Below are 22,698 nucleotides of genomic sequence, written 5' to 3'. Positions count from 1 at the left end.
TCTGACACCTCTGTGGTTACTTCTGCAGTAACAATAAAAATTCTTAATTATATGCTTTTATCTTTGCCATAACCAAGTGAAATACCATGTTAGGTGGGAGAACCTGTGGAACTGGCTGAAAAACAGTAAAACTGCCAGGTCAAATGCACCAAAACGATCAACAGGAAAAACTTTTCCTCCTCACCTTTTTTTTCATGGAGACATCTTAGTGTTATTACATGTCAGAGAGAACCATCTGTGTGGGCTTTAAGAGTGGAGTCCCTGTAAATGATGTAGATGTGGAGTGACTTGGCAGCTCTGTTGTGGCCACACTCCAGTAATGGTGGCTAATCATTTTATAGTCCTAGAATTAGACAGCACAACTTCTAAAAAAGAGCAAGACAGTGTATTACTCTGACCCCTTCCCTCCTTGTCATAACCCTGTGCTTCTAGGACTCCCCAGCACCAAGGCACATTTTGTCATCTGTGAAGACTGAGCCTCTTCAGGCTTTTTCTCCCATGAATATGAGATTTAAATGCTCTATATGTGCTTATTGGTGTCGGTAGACTTGTAACTTTTATTCTTTTTTTTTTTAATAATTTGTGTGAATATTGGAGCATTCTTTGGGCTGTGTATGTTTGGGGTAATAAAAAGAATAGCAAAGACAATGTTCATGTTTATCTGGGCAGCCTTTTTTTGTGGCCATTTGTTCCTCTTGTAGGTAAATGCAGCTCTACTCATCACTTACTTTGAAAGGACCCTGAGCCCAAGAATAGATACATAAATGGAAAATAGCCATAGCATTTTAACTAGAAAGCTGTTGAAGGGAAAGGAGAATTAGTTTTTAAACAAGTTTGTTTTCCAGTACAGGCATGAAATTCTACCTTACAAAGCTTTTGAGGACAATAACAAATACAGTGATGAGAGAGTATTTCCTTGCACTGACATTCATTTTCCTGTAAATATTTAAATCAGAATTTAAAAATTAAAAGTATAATTAGCATTATTAGCAAACATTCATTGAATTTTCACTGATGTTAAGAAAGTTCTTTCTCATGTAGTTGAAGTGTTTTTCCCCTTTGATTCTCCATGTTCCAGAAATCATTCACCTTTTTCTTCTTCCAGGTACCCTAATCTTGAAGCATTTTCACTGGATGTCAGGCTTGTTTTTGACAACTGTGAAACTTTCAATGAAGACGATTCTGACATAGGCAGGGCTGGCCACAACATGAGGAAATATTTTGAAAAAAAATGGACAGAGATTTTCAAAGTGAGCTGAAGCTACCAGAACTCTTTTCTTTTCTTTTTTTCTTTCTTTTTTTTTTTCCATCTAATAAGGACTGAAGAGACCAGCAATGTGAACTGTATTTACATGAAAGTGCAAGGCACATGTGTAACTAATGACTGGGTTTTTTCCTTTAAAATATCACAGAATTGTGATACTAGTTTTAAAGGCTTCACTCCTACAGCAACCATGGCCCCTTGGTTATTGGTTTGTGTGTTTTAACGAACTAATTTAGGTAGAACAGGGAAGCACACCCAAAGAATTTCAAAGAAAGGGGTGTTATAGTGCAATAGCAATTTATCAAAACGCACTGAATATTCAACCACCAGAGCTCTACTTGGGGAAATGGTTCTCTTTTCCCTTTCAATAAATATCTATTTTTCATTTTTTTACTTTGTAGTTTATTTTTTAGTGAATGTATTTAATTTTATGAATTATTTATGATTATACAGCATTCAGAATCTTCGTTTTCTGTGAAAAGGAAGAATTAGAAAATTGCTTTAAATGTTGAAAATACAACAAGGAATGTTTTAAAATATAAAACAAAGCCAAGTAAAACTGTTTACACTGATGTGCTGTGAAAGCACTAAAAATTAAACTTTACTGTAGAGTTACAAGTACATTTATATATATGTTGCTGCATCACTTGAGTAGTTAAATTGTATTTCAAGACAGTGAAGAAAAATTGAGACATGTATATACTGTTCATTATTGTTTATATTAAGTCTTGTTTTAAATATGTATGATGTGTACATATTGTTTGCAGACATTATTGTTTATGCCTTAGGAGGATGGTAGCATTTTATTTTAGTCTTAAGGTAATTATAGCTCTATGGCTTGTACAGTAATTATCCTCTACCAACACTGTGGAGTCTCCTTAATCTTGGTAGTGCCTGCCTTTGAAACAGGGTGTAGGGGATATTAGTTTTCCATTTTTCTATTTTGTTATATAATTTCAAGCCACCACGGCCTCAAATTCAAGTATAATCATTTGTACCCATGTGGAAGAAAATTGTGACAATTTCCTACGCACACAGTATTTTTTCATAGAAACATTTCCCTCCATTTGCCTTGCCACAGAATAACGGAAAAAGACATTTGTAACCACTGTGTTTTATCTACTGTGTGTTGTGGTGGCCTGTTGGGGCAGATAGATCAGAATTTTTTTTTGTACTAATGTAAGAGTACTTGAAGTTTTATTTAAAAGAAATGTTGTGGAAAGGTAGCATTCTTTTTCTTTTCCTTTTTTAGGAGTGTTATTTTTCACTAGTATGTGTGGCACGGATACAATAAAAGACTGTTTTGCAAACCAGATTTTCTTGGCAATTTTAATACTTCAGCTCCTGTGTATATAGGTGTTTTGTTTTTTAATATCTTGGGAGTCTTGCATTTAGTCAGTTCTTACAGTGCATCTCATTCTCCTGGTGGTTCCAAAGAAGCGATTGCCTTTGCCAGCAGTCAGAGAGCAGGTCCCACCTGTAAATGTCTGTCATTAACTGAGGGAGGCCTCGGGGTGTCCCCAGGGCTGGGGTGGCAGTGCCCTTACGGTGGGAGTCGCGTGTCATGGAAACCCACGCCATGGATAATGTGTCTGAAAACCACTGTCCATGGGAAGTTTTGTCCCTTTTTTGGCCTGTAGAGGGCATTAGTCATAATCCTTGCTCTGACTGAAGAAAACCAGAAGAATTACAAAGGGATATTGTGGAACACCAGTACTTATAGCTCTCTCATAAAGCACTGTTGGGTGTTTTTTGCTTTTAAACTAGGCCTGCCACGTTTGAGCCTTGGAGCCTTGGTTTATATGCACCCTTGCTGTTATAGTTCTTGCCTCTACTAAGAAAGAACAGTCAGTACCTATTTTTTTAATGAAATGTTTGTTTCCGTTGCCCTCCCCAGAATATCTTGTTCGATGATATTTTTCTTTTCTAAAGTCTTGTTAAAATAATCCATTATTACGTAGAATAAAAAATTCATATCTGGGTGTCAGGCAGTTTTGCATTCTAATATGAACTCCCCCAGACTGCTCCACACCTTTTCTTTTCATGACCTTTCTGAAGACTTCAGTAAAAAGGTTTGCTGACATGTACCAGAGGTGTGAAGATTAATCAGTGTTGTGAATGTGTGATGGTAAGCTTGCTTAGATAAATCCGAAAACTAATTCTTCGATGAAAAACAGTCTCGGATTCTGCACTGGACAATGCTTTGTCTGCCCTACTGGATCTGTTAGTTTTTTTGAAATGTCAGAGCCAGGTTACCAGCGACACTACATACATACTTGGAATTTTTCAGCTCGTATCCTAATTCAGCTCAACAGCTGGGAAGCTGAAGGCAGTAACAGCTACTACGGTGATGCCGGTGAGACAGGTTTCAGCCAGTGAACCACACGGTGTGCAGTCAACTAACGTGCCGTAAAACAGAACGCGAGATGGTACAGACTGAACACGGGAGGGAGATTATTACACAGCAGGGAATGCTTCCTGGGCACAGGGTGACTCCGAGGAAGTGACTGTGTCTTCCTCGAAAAAAAAGTAGGTGTGGTGATAAACCGTTTATTTTGCATGAGTTGCTGAGCGTGTATCTGGATGTGCAGCGGCGACGGTGTGAATTTCTGACAGGTGCTGGGGAAGCTGTTTGTTCAACTCCCTTCGCGCCGGGACGGGCGCGGTGCCGGTGCCAGGGCGGAGCCGGCGGGGGCCCGGCTCTGAGGGTTCGGCAGCGGCCGGAGCCCCGGGCCCGCCGCCATCTCCTCACAGGTGCCGGCAGGGCCCGCGTCGCGCAGCCACAGCGCTGACGGGGCTGTGCGGCCCTGGGGAGCCGCGGGAAGGGCCGAAACCTGCGCCACCCGCGCCCGCGCCGCCTCACGGCCGACGCTGCTGGCGGCGGGCAGAGCGACTAACGCAGCGCCAGTTCCCCCCGCGGCCGGCGCGCCGTGGTGCGGCCCCGGGCGGGGCGGGCTGGCCCGGGCTGCGCCACGTCGGGAGGGCGGGGGGGAGCGCGCGTGCGCAGCGTCCCGGGCAGTGCGGGGCGGCCGAGGCAGGAGGCCCCGCGGGTGGTGCGGGGAGCCGGGAGCGGGCGGGGTCCCTCAGCGCCGGCCGGGAGCCGCCGGGGTCCCTCAGCGCCGGCCGGGAGCCGCCGGGGTCCCTCAGCGCCGGCCGGGAGCCGCCGGGGTCCCTCAGCGCCGGCCGGGAGCCGCCGGGGTCCCTCAGCGCCGGCCGGGAGCCGCCGGGGTCCCTCAGCGCCGGGGGCGGCCGTGCCCCGCGGCCGCGGTGCCGGGCGAGGTGGTGTTCACGCGCCACTGGAGCTCGGGGTGACCCCGCCGCCCTCCCGAGAGCGGTGGGCTGTGTGGGGTGGGCTGTGGGCCATAGTAACAGGGAAGGGGCTGTAAGCCGTATCGGGCATTGCTGTCGCTTTTCATGTGGGCAGCTGCTGGGGGTAATCGCCAGAGGAGGTGATGCCGTGGTGCTGAACATTTCTCTGGTGACGAACGCTCCCGGTGCTCCTCGCTCCCTCAGCCAGTTTATTGATACTGAAACATCTCGTTCCTAGGTTTGCTTTCCTGCAGTGAGCTCCTGAAAGTCTCTTAACAGTGAGATTAAGGTCGCTTTTTCAGCCTCATCTTTCTAGATGTCAAGCTTTGTCTGACTCTGCAGTTTCTCATAATTGAAGAAAGTATGTTCATTTTCTTTCTACAGATCAGACATGTTATTGACACTACATCTCCCTAATGGTTTTAAAGAGAATAGTAGTAAAACTCTGAAAATCCTGAAGCTACAACAGGGAGTATGCAATGATTTAGTCTTTAACTAAACTGGCCTGCCATACACTACCTGAGGAGAACAGGGATTTTGCCCTTATATGTACCTTTGTGTCTGTATGTCTACATACATACCTGTGCATGTATGCATAATATACATATTTGTATGTCCACATACATACAAACACGTGAATATAAATTTATATGTTTTTAAAATGTATGAATATATATGATTTTATTTGCAGATGCCTCAGCATTGAAATTGTTCAGAATCAAATACTTATCTAAACCAGCAGACTGTTATTTAAGTTAACTCAATATAAACAGTATTACTGCTTTTGTTCATTATAAACATCTTTTTAGAGTTGCGTGAGCAGTTCGTTTTGGCTCAGTGCTTCCTTATTCTCAGGAAGCTTGGCTGTGATCTGCAGCATGGGAGTAACTGGTTGAGATGTGCCTTTTTGGGGATTTCCCAGACCTCAGCAGTGTATATCACTTGTCTGACACTGCAGTTTTAAGTACTGGGAAAATGTGTGTGATGTTCATATTTTCTTTTGCTGTTCTGTGTAGCAGCAAATGCAATTTCCTGAGAGGTTCAGATTCTGATCACCCAACTAATGTTCACATTTTGACTTAAATGTTTTAGTCAACTCTTGTCAAACCTCAGGCTGTTATTATTGCTGTGATGTTTTGCCATCACTACTGTTGCTGTCTGTGAAAGGAGCAGAAGGAAGCTCCTGGACAAATTCAAACACAAAAGGAAGAGAATGGAAGCAAGGACAGGTAGCCTATGAGGATAAAGAGAAATTGATTGAGTAGTCAGGGATCAGATTGGGAAAGCTGAAGTCCTGATTGATTTAAATCCAGCTAGGAATGTCAAGGGCAACAAGAAAAGCTTCTATAGGCACGTTGGTGATAAAAGGAAGACTAGAGAAAATGTGGGCCTTCTCTGAAAGGAAATGTGAGACCTGTTTACCTGGGACATGGAGAAAGCTGAGGGACTGAATGGCTTCTTTGTCTCCGTCTTCACTGTGAAATACTCCAGCCACACTCTAGAAGTATGCTGGAGGGGGACTTTTTACAAGGGCATATAGTGATAGAAGGGGGAATGGATTTAAACTGTGGGTAGGTCTAGATTAGAGATTAGGAAGAAATTGTTCCCTGGGAGGGTGGGGAGGCCCTGGCACAGGTTGCCCGGAGAAGCTGTGGCTGTCCCTGGATCCCTGGAAGTGTCCGGGGCTTGGAGCAACCTGGGATAGGGGAAGGTATCCCTGCCCATGGCAGGGGGTGGAACAGGATGAACTTTAAGGTCCCTTCCAACCCAAACTGTTCTGTGATTCTATGCCTAAATGATGCTTAGATGAAAAATGTGCCTTTGCAAATGAATTTTTTTCCTTTTTTTTTTTTCCTGGAGAAAGTGTCTTTTCATTTCTGAAATAGGGAAGTTAAGTCTGACTGTTGAACTCTTTTTCAGATTCTTTATTTGAAAATGGCAACACTAATTCACAGTTTATCAGATCACAGTGATGACATCAACTACTGCGCCTTCTCGTCGTCGTGCTTGGCTACGTGTTCCTTGGACAAAACCGTTCGCGTGTATTCCCTGCGCGACTTCTCCGAGCTGCCGTACTCGCCGCTGCGCGGCCACACGTACGCGGTGCACTGCTGCTGCTTCTCGCCGTCGGGCCGCGTGCTGGCCTCGTGCTCCACGGACGGCACCACGGCGCTGTGGGACACGCGCGACGGCTGCCGGCTGGCAGTGCTGGGCCAGCCGCGCGCCAGCCCCGTCCGCGTGTGCCGCTTCTGCCCGCGCGGCTCCCACCTGCTCGCGGGGGCCGCCGACGGCACCCTCGTGCTCTGGGACGTCCAGTCGCTCCAGCTCTACAGGTCAGTGCCGGGGGCTCTCGGGCCCGTCCCTGGCCTGCAGGAGCGTAGTGTGAGTAGTGTGCTGTGCTGCGTACAGGACTCACAGGCTTACACCGCTGATGGGTATCACGAAGAAACGGGGATAGGACTTGGAAGACCCTAAGATTGGGAGAAATGCTGAGTCTTTTTGGGGTTTTTTGGTGGGGTTTTTTGTTGTTGGATTTTGGTTTTGGTTGGTTGGTTTGGTTTTGTTGTTTTGGGTTCTTTTGGGTTTTTCTTATGTTAATGCAAACTCAAGAAGCTTTAATTTTTACTCAGTTATCTTGCATCTAAATCCTGATTTTTTTAAAAGTTCATTTCATGATTTAACATGAAATCATGATGCATTGTGTACTGCATTGCATCTGGTTCCTAAGCAGCGAGTCAGCAAACTGCGATACGTAATATACAGCTAGTTAATGGAGCCTGACTGTACTGTGTACTTTATATTGTATTATACATAGTGGTATAAATTAAATATTTAATTACTAGGAGTTTGGAGTCCAAGAAGGTCTTAGAAGCTTGATAGTAATCCAGCAGTCAGAGTTTGGAAACTATGGACGTGTCCTGAAACCATGCAATTTGAGACATAACAGTGACAGAAAGGATTATTGGAGCTAAATGAGTTAAGTATGACATGGGTTTCCAAGAAACATTTGAAACAAAGCAGATGATTATATTTATTGATGTTGCACAGTTAAAGGTGTGAACCTTAGAGTGATCTTCTAAGTCCTCCTCTACATCTTTGTCTTTCAGGAAAGTCTTCAGGCCAGTTGTTGTAATCTGTACTTGGGCAAGATGTTATTTAGGTTTTAGAGCTGCAATTACACAACTGCTCTTCAAAGTTTGGAAAGTAGTTAAGGATTGAGAGAATTGAACTTTCACTTAAGGTTGAAGGAGCAGACATTTGTGAAAGCCAAGGTTGTTTGGTGTTGGTAATCGTGGCCTCTCTGCCTTTGCCTTCCACAGCAGTGATTTAGATGGGAACTGTAAAGTTTTTTAAAATGATTTATTGTAGTTACTTGAAATAGTGTAAATCTGGAAATTTGTCCATAAACAGAATTCTTATAGATTTTTGCCACCGTGGTTTTTCTAATGCATAAAGAAATGCTGAAGTGGTTGTTTTGTTTTCAGACAATAAAGAAGTAGTGATTACATATTTTTTCTTATTTTTATCTTTAAGAAAAATTTGGAATTTCAGTCATTAGTATTCTGAACTGTAAGGGTTTGTCTGCTTTGACATTGTTTGCATTGTAGAGAAGTAAGAAAGAACTTGAACATCCCAATCCTGTCCCCTTGAGCTATTAAAAGTTCATTTCAGTGTGTTAACTCGCCAGCAGTAGTCAGCTTAACTTTAATTATATGTATTTTGGGATGTGTATATGTGTATGTATTTTCAGATGATGAATTTTTTTTACTGTCATTTGTAACTGCAGATAGAAAAATGCACATGTCCTGGTTTTAAACGCTGAGATCAATATCACATAGAAATTATCAAGGTACTTAAAAATTATGTCAGAGGATGTTAGTTAACCATTTAGTGTCAGTCTGTGGTCCTCTGTTTCTTTTGCAACAGTCGATTGTGTTGATGTTGAAGAAGAGAACACCTTTTGCCACACTGTTATGTCACTTGACCAAATATGTGGATGGTAATTAGAACAAAGGTAGCCACTTATTCCTTATCTGCTCTGCTGTTGTAATTGACTGTTCAAGTTGTGAAGTAAGATGACTATTTAAATAATCTCTGTGATGGATGTGAACATCATGAAAGCAAGTTAATTTATGTGTATTTCTTAGTGGTCTCTGTTTTCTGTTCAGTAGTTCCCATACTAATATCTGGCCCATAAGTCTTAAATGCATACTCTGAACATGTACAGTGCTGTTTATGTTACTGTTACGTTTTCAGAGCAGAATCTGCAACTTTTTGTGTGAAAGAAGGAAAGTTTTAAAGGCTGCACTACGGAAAAAGGATTCTGCATATGAAAATGGGAGTAGTGGATTTGACAGTATTCTTAATGATAGAATTAAAGGAGTCAGTGCTTTGTAGAAAGTCCTGGGTCTGATTAGCAAGACTCTCAGGGAGAGTTATTGACTTCTGTGACATTAAGTCTGACACCTCTCACAGTAAATAAAACTTCTATCAGCAAAAGAGAATGAGCAGCTTCTACAAGATACAATGACAGAGTAAATAAGACAGACATTTCTTGCTGTGTGACTGTTGCTTATGGCTGTTGATTTTCTTCCTGCACTTGTAGGTTCAGCTCTGCATGCTGGGCTGGATCTGCTGTCCGTTAAAAGGAGTGAGACACTTTCAGTTGACTTTAGGTTATTATCAGATAAGGTAAAGGATGTCAGGTTGACCCCACTTCCCTCCTGAGGATTGACCACACTTCTGTATCTGCTAGAAATTTTCTTTAAAGATCAGTTCTACAAAGTGCTTTTGCTTAGTTGAAATAGAGACTTTTTTTCTACATTGCTTTCTCTTGTGTACATGTTGTTCAAAATTAACCCTACATCATAAATCACAAAGTGTTCTTCTCAGCTACAGCTTATGATATGGGTTAGTAGGTGTTCTGTTTTGTCTTTGAAAACAGAACAGAGGAATTGTGGGAATCTTTTTTCCCTTGTTTGTGTACATGTAAATCTGTGTTATGATAATGTGCATTTACCTTTGACTTTTAAAATGTACCCTGCTGTAGAATGTTACTTTTAAATGTAAAGTCCATGCAAGTAGTTTGAAAATTATCACTCAGTTAAAATTATTGCCTTGGGGTGCCATCTCATGTTTTTCCTCCTGCAGTCAAAGAGCAGGTGTGTTCCCTGCTGCAGTGCTTATTTGGCATCTCTTCCCGTAGCTGGGTTGAGTTTCTCTTCCTTGTATTACCAAGTCCTGATGTGCAGAACTTAGAAGTTTGGCTTATTGTATCAGATGGTGTTTGATAGATCACTTCTTCAGAATTGTACTTATTCTAAATTCAAATCCTGTGTACTCTTGCTTTTCAGGTCTGGAAATGTTAAAGATGGTTCTTTGGTGGCTTGTGCATTTTCTCCCAATGGAAATTTCTTTGTCACTGGATCATCAAGTGGTGATTTAACCATTTGGGATGATAAAATGAGATGCCTGTATAATGAAAAAGCACATGATCTTGGTGTTACCTGCTGTGATATTTCTTCAAATCCAGTATCTGGTTAGTTACTTAACTCATCAGGGGAGGAACATTTAAAAAAAAAAAAAGTTCTTTCTAGCTCTTCTTTTCATATTATTTTTGTTAGCAATGCTCAAGATACAAATGACCTTGGGAAGAGTTGATGTTTAAAGTATTGTGAATATTTTTAGTAAAAGCTGTGGTCAGGGAGGTGGCAAAGAATGTACTAGGTCAATAAACAAGGTGATAACTTTGAGAACTACTGAACTGTAGAGAAAATTAGTATAACCATAGAATTAAAATTAAAAAGAGTATGTCGGTGCACTCAGTAGATAGAGGAATCAAACATTTACCATCAAGAAAACTTAAAATATGAGCACAGCTCTGGTCTTTATCTACTTGTTCAGGGAACAGTATAACAATGATACTGATTTCTTTCTTCTAAGCAATTTTAGAACTTCTGTAATGATTTTTTGCTGATGTAGTTTACTGGTATGCTGTTATTTTCAGTGCTTCTAACTCCCATTAATATATTTTAGTTTTATCAGATAATGAAAGTGGATTCAAATACTTCCAGATGGCTTCTTGTGGACAAGATAATCAGATCAAGCTTTGGCTTATTTTATTTGCAGATTTCTTAGGTGAGCACAGCAATGTTTTTTTCATATACCAATGTCTTAAGTCTTTAGTGACAGTTTAAATCGAAGATCAAAATTATACTGCTGAATTCACAGCCAAACTAACCACAAGTTGAAAGTTTTCTGAACTGTTAGCAGGAGAGCAGCTGAGGCATTGACCACTTGATGCTGCTGCCCCATGTAGATTTTATTTACCCATCTATTTATCAATAACAGTAAAAGTAAAGATTTTAAAAAAAAATCTACTGTGGCCTTTGAACAGGTCAATAGGTTGAAACCTCTTAATCTGCCAGGCCATGGAGAGGTTTGCTTTCATGTTTCAATATGTCCTGGGCCTTGAGCAATTGCTGGAGAAATGAAAAGAGTAGTGGTTCCTCCTAAAACTGCAATGTAGAGACGGGGTAAATGGCCAAAAACATCTACAGAGGGTACTTTTTTGTAATCTCTTTTATATAAAAGTCTGTAAGGATGAATAGTGTGTGTACAGATATGCATTTAATATCTAAAACACTGTGAGACATGCTAAGACTACAAAGTGAGGAAGTTGGAGATGTTCAAATTAAGTTGTCTCTGTGGTCTTTGTAGATGGTATGTCACAGAGTCACATCTTTGGTGGAGCTTTATGCTTCTAAAAGTGGTTTGTCTTGTACCTTGTCAGATATGCCCGTATGTAATAATTTCCTTTCTGTATTTTTAGGTGTTGAATTAAAATATAAATGCACATTGAATGGACATTCTGCCCCAGTTCTGGCTTGTGCATTTTCATACGATGGGCAGATGTTGGTGTCGGGGTAAGCAGCACCTTGTGCTTGTGGAAAGCACGGGGAAGTGAGGAGGGCAGAGGGAGCCATGTGTGAGGGGAGGGCTGGCTGTGGGAACAGGGAATGCTGCTCCCAGGAGCTGTGTGTGAGGGGAGGGCTGGCTGTGGGAACAGGGAATGCTGCTCCCAGGAGCTGTGTGTGAGGGGAGGGCTGGCTGTGGGAACAGGGAATGCTGCTCCCAGGAGCTGTGTGTGAGGGGAGGGCTGGCTGTGGGAACAGGGAATGCTGCTCCCAGGAGCTGTGTGTGAGGGGAGGGCTGGCTGTGGGAACAGGGAATGCTGCTCCCAGGAGCCATGTGTGAGGGGAGGGCTGGCTGTGGGAACAGGGAATGCTGCCGGCTGTGGGCACGGCCCTCAGGAGCTGTGTGTGAGGGGAGGGCTGGCTGGTGGGAATAGGGAATGCTGCCCCCAGGAGCCATGTGTGAGGGGAGGGCTGGCTGTGGGGACAGGGTGGGCACAGGGAATGCTGCCGGCTGTGGGCACGGCCCTCAAGAGCTGTGTGTGAGGGGAGGGCTGGCTGTGGGAACAGGGAATGCTGATCCCAGGAGCCGTGTGTGAGGGGAGGGCTGGCTGTGGGGACAGGGTGGGCACAGGGAATGCTGCCGGCTGTGGGCACGGCCCCCAGGGTTCCAGGCAGCTGTGAGGGGAGGGGGCTCGCACAGGGGGCTCTGTGGTCAGACTCAAAGGGCTGGTTGATGCTCAGCAGCAGCTCGTTGCTAGTGGCTTTCCTCAGGGACCAAGCTGTTGAGAGAGGAAGTTATAAATAAGGTAGGTATAATCACTTATGGTTTTATGAATATTAGTGACTGTATGCTTTTACTCTGCTCTTCTCATGAAAGGTATTTAGTCACTTCTAAACTAAGTGGTAGCTTGAAGTAGCAAATACAGTGGTTCCACTCTAAATTTTAACTGTCTTATTTACAAAGACTTTCTAAACTGAAAGGCTGATGTCTTGCAAAGGAAAAAGACTACAATTGCCAGCAAATAAACTTAAAACTAAACAAACCCCAGGAGACAATAGCTTGCTTTGACACTTTGCTTTATATTCTTTCTAAGGGAGTCTTTTTCAGTATTTGAAGATCATTATGAATGTTTGTGATGTAGAGTTATTTTATTTTCCCTTAGATGTACAGATTATTGTTTTCACTTACATTGTCATAAGTGAAATGTCTATCCCATAAAATCTTTCAGGAAATACTGCTGCCATGGTAAATAACTGTGCAATTTGTATTTCATGAAATATGTATGTACTGATTGCATTGCACAGCTATATTTTATGTATTGCATGACACAACTTCCTCTGGCTTGCTTTGCAAATGGAAAGGTCTCAAAAATAAGAAGGGCTGAGAGTAGATCTTGGACAGCCAGACTGCATTTGCTTTACAGATGCTACTTGCAAAGATATAAAGCAGAGATATGGTAGAGAGAGTGGGGGCAAAAGCAACTGTGCAAATCCTTTGCCTCGGGAATTCTCATGCAAGGGCAGAGTTTTCGTATTGGCTGGTTTTTACTTCACACTGGTCAGTGTTGTTTAAGGTGGGCACTGGTGGAGGGGAGATAGATATCTAAACTTTGCATCAGGTGTTGTTAAGAAATATGTTTGATCTTACATTGTTTGCAAAAAAAGGTTTTTCCTCCTTTCTTCATGAAAAACAGTTTCTTTTTTCCTCTCTGCTTCATTTTAATGTCTGTTTTTTTTAAAGGTCTGTGGACAAGTGTGTCATAATCTATGAAACTGTAAGTATAGCATAGTACAGACCATTCATTGGGTTGTTGTCTTTTAATGTCAGTACTGCTGCAGTGTCTTATCAGCATAAAGGAATATTGAAGAATAGAAACGATATAATCCCAAATTATTTACTGTGCGTTTGGGGGGAGGAGCAGGAGTTGTCTAAGGAAAAGTGTCTCTTGAGAATTGATCAGTCTTTCTCACTTTTTATCTACATTTTGAGGATTTGTTGATTTCTCTGCAGTAGGGTATTATTCAATTAATTCCATACTTACAAGTTGTGTTCATATTGAAGCAGAACGATTTTTTGTTTATCCTAACATGCCTAACTTCCAAAGCAAGGAGGAGTGTAGCTTTTGACATAAAATTGGGAATGGTGATCATAGAAATTCTTTAGTTAATTATATATAAAGTGCAGATAAAATAGAAGCATAATAAAGAAGTCAAGAAAATTATGTTAAATGTCTTCTCCTTAAAACATACTGTTTAAGCATTTTCTGTAATAATGTTATTACATCTTTCATGGTTCACCTGTAAGTGCTATTTACCTCTAGTACTTTCTAATATTAAAAAAAATAATTTTGCTGAAAATGGAGGATGAACAAATTTTAAGCTTCTTCAGCTTGCTCTGCACATACCTAATGTGTTGATACAATTTTTAAATTAGTGTTAAAGTTTTTCACCAAAATCACTAATATGATACTTGCACAGTTTTTAGTCCAGTTATTTTAGTAGTCTGAAGTTTAGACAGGTATGTAAGAAGTCCTCCAGAGTTTTGGAGCTTCAGAAAATTAAAAGATGCACAAAACCACAGCATAAGTATTTCTTAATACTGTTTGTCAGCTTTTGTGGCCTTTGGTTTTTATCAGATGGGACAATAACTTTTCTAGTTGTGGATTCTCCTCTGGAGATGCTCAAACCCCACCTGGACACCTTCTGTAGGTGGCCCTGCTTTAGCAAGGGGTCTGTACTAGGTGATCTGCAGAGATCCCCTGTGATTTTGTGGGGAAAAGTGGGGACATAAAGCCTTCATGGGACAGAGAGAGATTTTGGCCTAAAATAGGGCACTTTGATCATGTTGGGCAGCTCAAACTACTGGAGTGCTGACTGATCAATTAGTGATTCTGAATAACTGCTCATCATCTTCCCACTTCGTCTGTACCTGTCAAAAAAAGGTATCTTTCATAAGAGGGAAAGTCTTTCAATCATAAATGAAAACTGTGGAAATTCAGGAATTTGGTTTTTTATTGATATTTAGTGGCCAAATAGGAGAACCACTGCTGTGGTTAATTACTGGTCCCATTGAAGGATCGTGGCTTAAATCTCTTCCCTTTTGGTCATTTCTAAGACCAGATTTGTAAAAGAAATGTTTTTATCCCCACGAACAGTCAGCCAGTATGGATGTAATTCATTCAGCTGATGTTTCTGGCACGGTTCTTCTGCATGTTCCGTGCTGGCTCATTGGGAAGGGTGGCAGTGCCCCAGGGAATCCAGGGGGGCTTCAGGCAGGAAATTCAAGTTGCAGTTCTGCCTCTACTGCTGATCAGCTTTGTCAAGGCTGTGTAACTTCTCTGAAGGTAACTTGTGTCACCTTTCAAGAGGCAATATTCCTTACTTTGAGAGGAAGCATGCAAATGAAGAAATGTTCTTTTTATTCTTTAAGATTGAAAATTACAAAAACTCTTTTACAGAGTACTGGCAATACCCTTCGTACTTTGTCTCAGCATACCAGGTAAGAATTCAATATGATTGTTCTGTTTCACTGTTAATAAAAGAAATTAAGTCTTTTTCTTGTGAATTTTCACAGTGTTCTTTTTTTTATTTGCAGATATGTTACAACTTGTGCTTTTGCACCACATAGTCACTTACTTGCCACGGGCTCAATGGATAAAACTGTGCACATATGGCAGTTGGACCTGAAGCAACCCTCTGCAGGTCAGTGTGTGAAGTGTTTGTAATTTGTTCTTTAAATTCAGAGCACCTTCCGAAGATGCAAACCCCCCACATTCTTACCTGCAGTTAATGTGTAACCTCAGAATTGTGTGCCTGTTACTGGTCTTTTCTCTGAACTGACCTGACTGAAGTCCTACAAAGGAATTTGGTTATTTTTTTAAAGAAAAATATACTAGATGTATCTTAATTTGATTAATCTGCTGTATCTTCTTTTCTGATATTTGCCATTGCTTGCTCTCTGGACAGCATTTAAGAGATGAATATTATTGCCAGAGTGCTGAAAGACGTTTTGGACAAGCATCATTTGTGATGGGTTAACCAGAAAATATGCTAATTGCAAGCATAATTGTCAACAAGAAAAACAGTTTACCAGTTGTTACAGGTGAAAAAAACCCAAGATAGCTACTGTTACAAAACACATCAGCACCCAAAATTTGTGGAACAAAGGTACATGTGATCTCGTTCAAAGCACAAGAATAAGTTTGGGCTTTAGTCTGCTTTCTAAGGAGGTGTGAGATGGTTCCACTTTTCTGGTTTTTAGTTATTCAGTTCAGATTTTACAGACATGTGGGCATCTGAGAGATTAAATTCTTCTAAACTTTGAAAATTGACAGGTAAAAAGACAAAAATTATCGTGCCTCTTCCCCAAAATAATGTCTAATAAGCATTTCTTTTATTAGATGGAGAATGTATAGTACTGAGAACACTTAAAACCAGAGTTCATTAATGACATTGTTTCTTAGAACTGGGGGGTTTCATTGTTGGTTGTTTTTTGGGTTTTGTGGGTTTGTTTTGTTTGATTGGGGATTTTTTGGTTTTTGTTTTGTTTTGTAACTGTCTTTTTCATTTCCAAAGGAAATATTGTAGAAACTGAATCTGAGGTGGCTGTTGAGGACTGGTCAGAGGATGATGTTTCAGCCTGGCTCTGTGCACAAGATTTAGCAGACTTTGTTGGGCTTTTCAAAATGAATAATATTGATGGCAAGGAGCTACTGAATCTTACTAAGGAAGGTCTTGCTAATGAATTAAAAATCGGTAAGAGTATGGAAATCCAAATAGTTTTTAATTTTTAAAGGACTTTGAAATGTTGTAATAAAAGAAAGTTAAGAATTCCATACATGGATTTCCCCCCCCAGAATGCCTTTTTATTTCATTACCATTGCGTGTGTTGACTTGGTCTGTATGAGATCACAGTATCTCTGTGTAGCAGCCAGCTTTGTTGAATTCTAGAAATAACAGGTGCTGGGAATCTGACAGAATTGTCATCCACGAAAGCCCCCTGGCTTCCTCAGTTTCTGCACGTTGTCTTTAGCATTGAAGTAGCCTAAAACTCTGTTGCAGCATCACCTGCTGAGGCCAGTCAATTAACACTGACTAGGAAGTCCTGTGAGAACTGAATGTGATCAATGACCTGCTGAAAATAAGAGTTCTCTGTGGGGAAAGGACTCAACAAAGGTATAAAAATTATGGCCTGACAAAACTGACTTGAAGAATTGCTCTCTACCTGCCACGGCTCAAGCACTTACAAAACAGGAAAATACTACCTGCCCAAGATGAACAAGATTTTCAGTGCTACTGCAGTCCCAGTTTAACTAAATGTTAGGAGTTTATCACCACACAGCCATGGCTCTGCAGCACTGCTGCACCTGTGTTGGTTTTACTGGTTGTTTTCCTTACTCAGGTTCCTGTTGAGTAGCAGGAGAGACATCCTGGCCCTGGGCTGGCTGCAGGTTTTTGGTTGGGGGGTGGTGAGATGGAACTGTGTCTCTTGAAGCAGCTGCTGACTTTTTGCCATGTCTGCTTCATGTATGAATAATTTTTCAGAGTCTCTAGGCCTGCGCAGTAAAATTCTCCAGAAGATTGAAGAACTGAGGATGACAATGAGCTCAGTGTCTGTTCCTGTCCCTGATGAGTTCCTGTGTCCTATAACAAGGGAGCTTATGAAGGATCCTGTCATTGCAGCGGGTATGTCTTTACATGACATCAGTTAAAATTACTTGAGGATAAAGATCGGTGTGGGAACACAAAAATGGGCCTGTCTTATCAGAAAGATAAACTATTTTAAATAGCTGTTGCAACAAAACAGAATTGTGATAAATGCTTAATTTGCCAAATGACATCTCTAATAGGAAGAAGAATACTGTATCAAGCATTTGTTTCTTTTTTTTAATGTGCCTTTGCAAATATAATTACAAGCCTAATTACATCTTTGGCTTGATAAGTGCAAAATAAGTGCACACACTGGGGCAAAAAGCCAAGGAAACCCAGGCTCATTACTACTTAGCACACCATCTCTAGGGCACTTAGAAGTTTGTATTGAAGGAGACTCCTTTAAATTCAGCAAGGTCTTTGAACTATGCTACACCAGGAGCTTATGATGTTCTACAGGTAAAACATTCTATGGAGAACTAGTGCTTAGTAGTTCTAATCTTGGGGGTGGGGAGGGGCATACAGTCATCAGAAGATCAGTGTAAGTTCTTCTGACGCAGTGATTAACTTCAGTCGTGAGGTGTCAGACTCCTGAGAATTAAAATGCTCAAAGTATGAAGACATTTGCTAACTGCTGGAGTGGCAGTGGCTTTACTGAATACAGGGTGAGCAGTGTAATCTCCATCAGAGAGATTTCTGGGTGATTGGGCTAAATAACACTGAGCGGGGGCCACATTTCTCTTCTTTAAGTAACACCTTGTTTAGGTACCAACTGAAGAGCTGAAGCCCTGAAACTGGCCAGCTGGTGAAGGCTCAGCAGGGGCCCAGCTCAGTGCTGGGGCAGCCAGGTAGGCACCCACAGTGGTCATGGGCGCAGCAAGCTTTAGCTGTGTTAGCTATTTTGTATTAAAGAGCTTTTACTTCACATTATGGATCAGTCAAACTGAAAAGACAGTCTTATTTAACATGTATAATATACTTTGGTGCTTTGCAGTCAGAGATAGAAACATGAAACTAGCCTGAACTGTTTATATTCACAGTAGAGCTCTCACAGACCATAGACTTACTCTAAATCTCAATTTTTCCTGTTTGGATGTATTTCCTTCCTTTCCATTTAAATATCTAAAATTCGTGGAGTGCCACAGTGCCCACGCCTCTGTAACAGGAGCTTCTGTTGATGGTTTTGTTGTAGATGGCTATTCCTATGAAAGGGAAGCAATGGAACACTGGATCAGCAATAAGAGACGATCTAGTCCCATGACCAATCTTCCCCTCCACTCCCTTATGCTCACACCAAACAGGACACTAAAAATGGCCATCACTCGCTGGCTGGAGACTCAGCAGAAATGTTAAACCCCTTTGGAATTCTGTGTAGCTAAAGGAACTAACTGTATCAGGAACAACTGGGAAAAAAAGTTCTATTTCTGGTCTAATCTGTGGCTCTTTCAAAGAAAACCTTCACTGGTGGAAGCTCCCAGAAGAACTTTTTAAAGTTATTGGTTATTTTTCCTTTGTGGTATTTCTGTTCAAGAAATGAAGTAATAGCAGTTTTTCAAATAAAGTTTTCTTAAAATTTTCACTACATTTCTGACTTCTGAGTCTACAGTCTTTCAGAAGGTAAGAAATAGCAAAGTATAGGATCTATATCATTCTATCCCATCAGGGACTGCATCTCATCCCACAGGTATATTAAGCATGTTTATTTTGTATGGAAAAAAATACAGTAGCTGTGCAAAAATAGAACTACAGGACAAGACTAATATATGAATTGTACAAAATATCAAAGAACCGGTAAACAATAAATAAGCTAAAGCATAATGATGCAAACTCCAAAAGGACTTGTAGAGCTGGGTACAGGTGCTTACACTGGACACAGAGCACTGTAACCAAGCACGCTGGGCAGGGTGTAAAGCTGAGCTCTCCAACTGAATTGCACTCGTCGCACCGTTCGCTGCAGCCGTTCCTTTTCACAACGTTCTTGCCAATATAAAACCTTATTTCCTCCAAAAAAACTTCACAGTTTCATCCTGCCATGCCACTGCACATACACTTTTCCTCAAACTTTCATCTTCACTCCATCCATTTGTTAGGTTTCCCATAAAAACACTCACTAGGCATATAACTGCTGTACCTTTTCACAAATAAACAATAAATCATTTTGCTTTAAGATAGCACCCAAAGGTGATTAGATAACCTATATAAAGTGCAATTATTGTTAATAGGCCATAATATTGTGTTCTTCAGTGCAATAACCAATATGGTCAAAGCTTCTTAATACACATGCAAATGTCACTCTTTATTTTATTCGATTTCTCCTAGTTACCAAAAATAGTTATATTTACATGTCAAACATGGCTGCTTATAGTTTACTCATACACAAATTATTTATGCTTCCTAAATGTACATCATGCAACCCAAATTACATCCCGCTAGAAAAGTGATAAAATACTATCTTTGATTTAAAAAAATGCATGCATGTACAGATCTGAGTATTCTGCAGCAGATTATCTTCCTTAACACTGCTGTGAGAAGTAAGCACTTAAGCACTGGAGAGGCACAAGTATTATGTGTGAGATGCAACAGAACCAAAAGCCAAGATTGAAGCCCTACATGAAAGGAAACTCTCATTTAATGGTAAAATGTAATGGAAAGGATTTCTCTGCTCGAGGTCCTACTCTGTTGGTTGGACAACCCTAATTGACTCTTCCTACAGAAGTCTGTTATTCCAGTTACTGTCACTGTCCTGTGCTGGTAGGAACAGTGTGAAGTGGTTGTATCCCAGTAAGGACTGGCCAGCACGGGCTGTTCCCTCGGAGCCAGCTGTGCCCAGCCAGTGAGTGTTGTGAGAGCAGTCACCCCCTGTGCTGAGCCAGGTTTACCCAGTAAATACCCAAAGTAGGATTTATACATTTGATTCAATGAAGGATCGCTTTGGTTTTGCCGTGTGGCTGAGGTGCCCGTCCTGGCTGCTGTGGGACGGGGGTTTGGCTGCAGCATCGGGGTATGAATGAGAACCTTGGCTGGGGCATTTGTCTGGACAGTGGGGAGGGACTGGGCATGGGAGTTCCTCGCGGTCTCTCGCTTGCACACTGCTCTGGTTGCCATCTCCCAGGGCAGCAGCCAGAGAGGGGATTTTAGTTGGGTAGTGTTTCACTGAGAACTGCTCCAAGTTTGTGGGCTGGATGCCCCCAGGAGCAACGTTTGTGGATAATCCATCTGATGCCTGAGCGTGCCAAGTGCGACTGGATTGCATGTTTTGCTGCTGGAACCTTGCAGTCTTGTCCATGATTCCCATAAACGGGGTATTGCGGGGTCGGTGCTCAGTACCCTGAACCTGACTCACGTTACTCTCCTTGAGTCGAACATCAGGGCCCAGCCCCTTAACGCTGCCTGAAAAGCTGCTGGCTGAGCTGGCCAGAATCACACTGTTGGATGGAGAGCTTGAAGAGACAGCACTGGGTACAGGGCTTTGCTGCCTTGTGTTACCAAAGTTCATCTGAGCAGGGCCTGTTGACCTGTCTGCAGGTTTAGACTTGTTGGCAAAAGAATGAGAAGAGAGAGTCTTGTGATGCTGTGGATGGGAACAATGGCTGGACATGAACTTCTCACTGCACAATTCAGCACTGGGATCTGCGGAAATACTTCCAGATGACAGTGTGCTTGTCCCATCCAAATGCTGACTTCTAGAGTGTGGGACAGGCAAGGGACTTAGGGGATGATGCTGCAAAGATGATTGTGCCTTTGTATTACCTTGACTGCTTCCTGGTTTAGATCCAGGCTGGATGGAGCTCAGGTGCTGATTAGTTTTTACAATCTGTGCCTGCTTTGTTGGCTGCATGATCAAGCCTGGCTCTCTCAGGTACTTACTGCTTGTTCTGCTCTGAGGGGACACAGACCGAGCCTTCTGCTGAACACCTTCCTGAAGGGTCCTGCTGAACGATGAAGCAGCTGAGGAACACTGCAGCCTTTGTGGTGGGGAAACAGATTCATCAGGGTGTGACAGTTCATCCTCCCTGTCTTGAGGACTGAAATTCTCCTTCACGCCTGATACAACACCCTCCTCATTATCGGAGTTGTTGGTTTGCTCCAGTAGCTGTGCAGACTGATGTTTCTGTTGCTGTGTTCTCTGCAACTGTTTGCATTCCTCTTCCACCCGAGCCAGGAGACGTTTTATCTCCTGATTGCTGGGACACAGCTGAGCGGCTTCATGTAGGTCAGCAAGAGCAGCAAGTAACTTTCTGTTTAGGGTAAAAAGAAAAATAAACAGTGAAGATCCAGAGCAGATCTGAGCCCCACCATTGCCTATTACTAATCCACCTCCGCCACTTGCAGAGAAATATTCTGATGTGTCATTTCCTGCTGCAGGTGGTGACAATGTAAGAACTGGATGTTCTTCACCTCAGGAAATTCTTCCCTCTGGTGAACCACAGACCCAGCCCTAAGTCCTTCCTTGAGTGTTGTGACAATCCGTGCAGGGAGGCAGCAGAAGTCTCTGCTGGGAACAGTAGGAACTGACACTTCCTCTCACAAGCCCTTCACAGTTACCTCCAGAGTTACCTCCAGAGTAGGGAACCTGCTGAACTCCATGACTATCTATTGAGTTGTTTAGAAGAGATACTGTGAACCACAGGCACCTTTCCCTGTACTTCAGCTATACCTCTATAGTTTGCCATTTTTCCAGACTAGAAGAGATAGTTCCTCCTCTCTCCCCTTGTTTTTTATCTTTAACTGCTAATGATTCAACATATCCTGTCCTATAAAACCAGCCAGTAATACATGATAAATAAACTTGGTAATAAATAATGCAGTGATAAGGCTGGGTTGCACACTGTTGGCCACATTCTGCTCAGTCATGTGAGTAGCAGACCCATGCAGTCTTACATTTCAAATAATCCCTCTTCATATCAGTTTGTTACTTTCTGGACTGCCCAGTGATTACCGAAATAAGTTTTCAATATTGCTATTTGGGTGTTGTTGGCTTTAACTGATACAGAGACCTAATACAGATGGAAAGTGCACAAAAAATAACTTTTTCTTTGCAAATTCCACATAGAACTAGCGGAAGAGAACAAGTTATTAAAAATGTTAGGTTAAAAAAGAATCTGTGCAGAGAGATCCATAGAATCAAACAGTACCTGCTGTTCCTCTTGGCTCTTGCTCTGGCATAATAGGCTTCGTAACACCTGGGCTTCAGATCCAAGGCTTTGGTAGCAAACTCTTCAGCCATCCCAAAATCCTGGCAATGAACCAAACACCCCGGTTACACCCCAGCAGGCAGAGGGAGCTGCAGGTTCTGGGGCCGTGGCACAGGCTCTGCCTCCCCTGGAAGCACCCACGGCACCAGACTGGGTTGTGTCACAACAAAGGGTGGTGGCAGCACTGTCCATCCAGTCTTTGAAAAGTACCACAGATATGCAGCAGTTCATCATTCCAAAATAACTGGATGACCTCAGACTAGCTGTAATAGATCCCCCACTGCAACACACACTCCTCTTATAAATTGCCCATTTGCTAACACAACAAAGCCCAGAGTCAGGGTACAGTGAAAAGGATTATAAA

At 42.1% G+C, this 22,698-nt stretch overlaps 3 protein-coding genes across 35 annotated transcripts in view; 2 read left to right on the top strand and 1 right to left on the bottom strand.

The window, feature by feature from the left end:
• The window catches only part of BAZ2B (bromodomain adjacent to zinc finger domain 2B), a 115,092-nt gene extending 112,513 nt beyond the window's left edge, over window positions 1-2,579 (top strand). For all 16 annotated transcript variants that reach the window (XM_051810385.1, XM_051810373.1, XM_051810369.1 and 13 more), the window contains one exon: window positions 1,106-2,579. In XM_051810385.1, coding sequence (XP_051666345.1) covers window positions 1,106-1,259 — 154 coding nt within the window. In that variant the 3' untranslated portion in view covers window positions 1,260-2,579. The remainder of the gene's footprint in view (window positions 1-1,105) is intronic.
• Window positions 2,580-2,725: 146 nt separating this feature from the next.
• WDSUB1 (WD repeat, sterile alpha motif and U-box domain containing 1) lies at window positions 2,726-18,723 on the top strand. Of its 13 annotated transcripts, none has more exons than XM_051810405.1 (12): window positions 4,526-4,543; window positions 4,812-4,934; window positions 6,494-6,906; window positions 9,928-10,112; window positions 10,610-10,711; window positions 11,406-11,499; window positions 13,232-13,265; window positions 14,949-14,989; window positions 15,086-15,192; window positions 16,066-16,245; window positions 17,035-17,175; window positions 18,332-18,723. In XM_051810405.1, the coding sequence occupies exons 3-12, from the start codon at window positions 6,509-6,511 to the stop codon at window positions 18,490-18,492; spliced, it is 1,443 nt and encodes a 480-aa protein (XP_051666365.1). In that variant the 5' UTR covers window positions 4,526-4,543; window positions 4,812-4,934; window positions 6,494-6,508; the 3' UTR covers window positions 18,493-18,723. The 13 variants fall into 13 exon arrangements, with proteins under 13 accessions (XP_051666370.1, XP_051666372.1, XP_051666366.1 ...); XM_051810413.1 differs by lacking the exon at window positions 4,526-4,543 and adding an exon at window positions 5,666-5,802 and having other exon boundaries at window positions 4,606-4,934; window positions 6,537-6,906; XM_051810404.1 differs by lacking the exon at window positions 4,526-4,543 and adding an exon at window positions 5,666-5,802 and having other exon boundaries at window positions 4,606-4,934.
• A 101-nt stretch (window positions 18,724-18,824) lies between these two features.
• The window catches only part of TANC1 (tetratricopeptide repeat, ankyrin repeat and coiled-coil containing 1), a 66,481-nt gene continuing 62,607 nt past the window's right edge, over window positions 18,825-22,698 (bottom strand). For all 6 annotated transcript variants that reach the window (XM_051810391.1, XM_051810389.1, XM_051810387.1 and 3 more), the window contains 2 exons: window positions 22,275-22,375; window positions 18,825-21,377 (listed from right to left, as the gene is read on the bottom strand). In XM_051810391.1, coding sequence (XP_051666351.1) covers window positions 20,042-21,377; window positions 22,275-22,375 — 1,437 coding nt within the window. In that variant the 3' untranslated portion in view covers window positions 18,825-20,041. The remainder of the gene's footprint in view (window positions 21,378-22,274; window positions 22,376-22,698) is intronic.

This window comes from Manacus candei, unplaced genomic scaffold (assembly GCF_025592945.1).
Source record: "Manacus candei isolate 608988 ecotype Guabito, Panama unplaced genomic scaffold, ASM2559294v1 h1tg000077l, whole genome shotgun sequence".
NCBI classification, from domain to species: domain Eukaryota; kingdom Metazoa; phylum Chordata; class Aves; order Passeriformes; family Pipridae; genus Manacus; species Manacus candei.
Note: the sequence above shows the minus strand (reverse complement) of the source record. Positions and strands in the feature narration are given on the sequence as shown.

Coding starts and splice junctions, on each gene's coding strand:
- WDSUB1 (XM_051810403.1), top strand. CDS start 6,003: ATGGAGAAAGCTGAGGGACTGAATGGCTTCTTTGTCTCCGTCTTCACT. Junction 6,907..9,927: donor CAGTCGCTCCAGCTCTACAG/GTCAGTGCCGGG, acceptor CTTGCTTTTCAG/GTCTGGAAATGTTAAAGATG. Junction 17,176..18,331: donor GGATCCTGTCATTGCAGCGG/GTATGTCTTTAC, acceptor GTTTTGTTGTAG/ATGGCTATTCCTATGAAAGG.